This window comes from Anoplophora glabripennis, unplaced genomic scaffold, assembly GCF_000390285.2.
Source record: "Anoplophora glabripennis isolate ALB-LARVAE unplaced genomic scaffold, Agla_2.0 scaffold509, whole genome shotgun sequence".
Lineage (NCBI taxonomy): Eukaryota > Metazoa > Arthropoda > Insecta > Coleoptera > Cerambycidae > Anoplophora > Anoplophora glabripennis.
The window spans coordinates 78330-81766 of record NW_019416599.1 but is presented as its reverse complement, the minus strand read 5'-3'; the positions used below and the strand labels follow the sequence as shown (position 1 = coordinate 81766).

At 33.8% G+C, this 3437-nt stretch overlaps 1 protein-coding gene across 1 annotated transcript in view; it reads left to right on the top strand.

Annotated features, from left to right (window-relative positions):
• The window catches only part of LOC108910476 (putative inorganic phosphate cotransporter), a 25001-nt gene that overhangs the window by 9297 nt on the left and 12267 nt on the right, over window positions 1-3437 (top strand). Inside the window, exons 3-4 of the mRNA XM_018715076.1 lie at window positions 485-721; window positions 3012-3138. Of these exons, the coding sequence (XP_018570592.1) occupies window positions 485-721; window positions 3012-3138 (364 nt within the window). The remainder of the gene's footprint in view (window positions 1-484; window positions 722-3011; window positions 3139-3437) is intronic.

Here is a 3437-nt window from a genome sequence, read left to right as displayed (position 1 = left end):
TACTCATTTTATGGAAGTCTAACAAGTATACATTATTTACGTAAAAAATACTAGCAAATTCAAAAACATACGAAAAACTAATATTTGTACAGTGCCGCACAATTTAGAGGGGATAAAAGGTGAAACAACACCTATCGCACGCCACTAGAAGAAGCCAATAAATGGTTTCTGCCATATTTATGCATCTTTTAAGCTAGTAAATCTGTCTGTTGAGTTTGATAAAGAAATATTAACTAATACCGGAGCTACAGGAAGAAATAGTTTATTATTTTTAAATTTCAACGCCCTGTATCTCGAAAATGAGCCGCTTTAGGACATATGTTTATTAAGTAAACTGCACTTATTTTTGGATTTTTTACATACCATATCCGTTTGTAACAACTATTCATTAACACCCTGTATAGGGGTTGCCTATTATTTGGCGTATGTGATGTCACTACTAAAAAGGTTCATTGCTCACTTCTTTCTTACCATTCTTCTTCAGGGAGGCACGTTCGACTGGCCCACGTGGTTGCGAGCCTTCATCCTCTACGCCTTCTTCATCGGCTACGCTTTGAGTCAGTTGCCGGGGGGTTGGTTAGCCGACAGGATCGGCGCCAGACATGTTATGGGCACTTGTATGTTGGTGTCTATAACCGTGTCGCTCGTATTTCCCATCTCCGTCGAATACGGTGGTCATCAAGCAGCCATAGGACTGAGAGCCGTGTTGGGATTGGCACAGGTGGGTAGGATATTAAAAAACTAATTAGCCATACAGGGTGTCCCACGGATTCTTCCGTAATAATAATAATAATACCAAGGACATTTAAATAAAGGGGACTAGGCATGTCACAGTCTGTCTCATATGTTGGGCGAAGCTAGGCAAGGGGAAAGCAGAGGGCTTTATTTTCATCCAACTGATGCGCGCGATTACATCTCCAATGTCGTACGTTTTGGAAGGGTCAAAATAAAATATTTTATAGTCCTAAGTCAATATATTTCAACAGCTACTCAGTATTTTTATAATAAATATATATAATATTTTTATAACTTCTTGGAATCCCAATAACTGTAACCATTTCTTTCTTGTTGCACCATCCCCAAGCATCCTAAAAACGTTCACATTTCACTTTTAGAATACTGAGGCAAATTTTCAGTGAGACATAAAAATATATTCCCAAAGGAGAACATCAAATGGTTGAATGAATGCAACTTTCAGTTGATTGCATCTTCGGTATTTTTATGTATAAGTGAACCACCACCATATTTTTGCTGTTGTATTTATTCAGTTTTTATGCTCGTGCATTTAGTAAAATTGTAAATATATTTTTGAAAAGGTTTTTGTCGTAGAGGAAAATGAAAATGATGAATGATTAAAATTTGTAATGTTGGGTATAAGGGATAACATTGAAATACCTATAAATATATTAAATATAAATAATGTCTGTAACTTATTTGTGGTGCAGCATTTTCCTTTGATTTTAATGGCCAAACGTGGTTCATATTATTGTTTTCTTACTATTTCAGCAAAAATTTTAAAAAAATACCAAGTCAGTTTTATAAAATTTTACCGTTATTCAAATAAAAGTTACCCACACGCACGACAATGGCCACAGTTGCATATACATTCCAAAGTCACCTTCAAGCACGCTTACCTGTGGAAGGATAGCTGATGTGGATGTTTATAATCCAATTTCTTACAAATTCTGCACTGTCTAACCATATTCACACCTTAAAAGTTTATCCAAAATACATGTATAAACACTAATCACGTTTCACTTACTAAAATCACAACTATTTTCTAACAAGAGACGCCATATTCTGCCAACCACGGCAGAACGAACGAGGAACACGCTACAAATTATTGCGTAGTTGCCAAGTCTTCAAACATGGCAAATATGAAAAATGAAAAATAGTTTAATATGTACAGAATTTAACAATATTGTATGCATAACTTAATAATACTATCCTATAATAATAATTTTCACAATTGTGAAGAAAATTGCGATAAAAATATTAAGTACATTTCCAGTACAATTATACAACTGACAACAATGATACAGTTAGACTGTGAATAGACGAGGCATCATCCAGAAATGTAAATAAATAAGTCCCTATTATTTAAATGTCCTTGAATAATACCAATATCAATAATACAAAAAAAAGTGTTCGAAATGAAAGTTGCGGCAAATGTAACTGTATATACTATTTGTTCTGCGCTCAGTTTAACTGTAAGAAAAATTTGTCGTCTTTATTGCAACACTTCTATTTTTTTTAGATACTATTTTCATCATACCGAAGTATTCATTATTAGCATATATTTCTTATTTCGTTTTAAGTAACTGAAGCTCTTTTCATATGAAGTAAAATTTTTCGGAACATTCTAAGTAAATCTTCATCTTCCGCGATTACAGTTTACATTTTCTTTAATGTTGGAAGTTCATTTTTAAAATAAAATCTTCACGCGGATTGTATATTTAGCAGCATTGTCAATTTCAATTTTTATACACATGTGCTGACACACACTCCTGACACACACTTGTTAAAGAACTACATATTTCCGTGGCTATCACTCACCGACTTTTTTACCACACAACGTTCTTGATTTGTTAAATTCGCTCGTTTACAACTACCCCGATTATTAACAAATTGGTCACTAATAATCTCACAGAATTCCGTTTTTAAAAATACGCTGGAACAATTAAATTATAATAATAACACGTTTTTTCTACTTTCACGCACATGTCATGAAAGAAAGCGCCTAAGCTGGAACTTGACAAATTATGCATCGTTGATCGGCTCTTTTTAAGAAAATTAAAAAATGCAGTAATATACAGGGCGTTCCATTTGAAAATTGAAATGCGACACCCTATATATAAATAATAATAGAAAATAATTTTTAAATGTTTGGTTCAGGATTGATTGATTGGTATAACTTTTATTTTGGATGCCTTTTTGTACTATTGATATTATCAGACTAGGAGAGAATTCGCCTTATGTGGGACACCCTGTATATTCCTACATTTTTTTAGGGGCCCATGTATCCCACGACCTCCTCGTTTTTGCAAAAATGGGCCCCCGTTAGCGAAAGGACATTTTTGGCAGGAATAGCGTTTAGTGGAGGCAACTTGGGTGCCTTCACAGGAAATCTACTCACAGGTTTGTTTACTAAAACCTAGTTTAGATCTACATACCTACTCCATACATATATAAAAAACTGGTTAACAACTGTTTACAAACATTGATCTACAATAGACCAAGCAAATTAAATTTTTACTCGAAAAAAGTCCTATCCGCGAGACTATTGTAAAATTGTCTAAAGGAACATAATACAAGACATCTCTCATCTCGTGAGTCAAAAACTTTTATTAGCTAACTTTTCTATTTAAACAAATAAGTCAGGAAAACAGTTTTTTCACTTTGCAGGGAAAACCATCAATTTTAGCGAAAAGTGACTC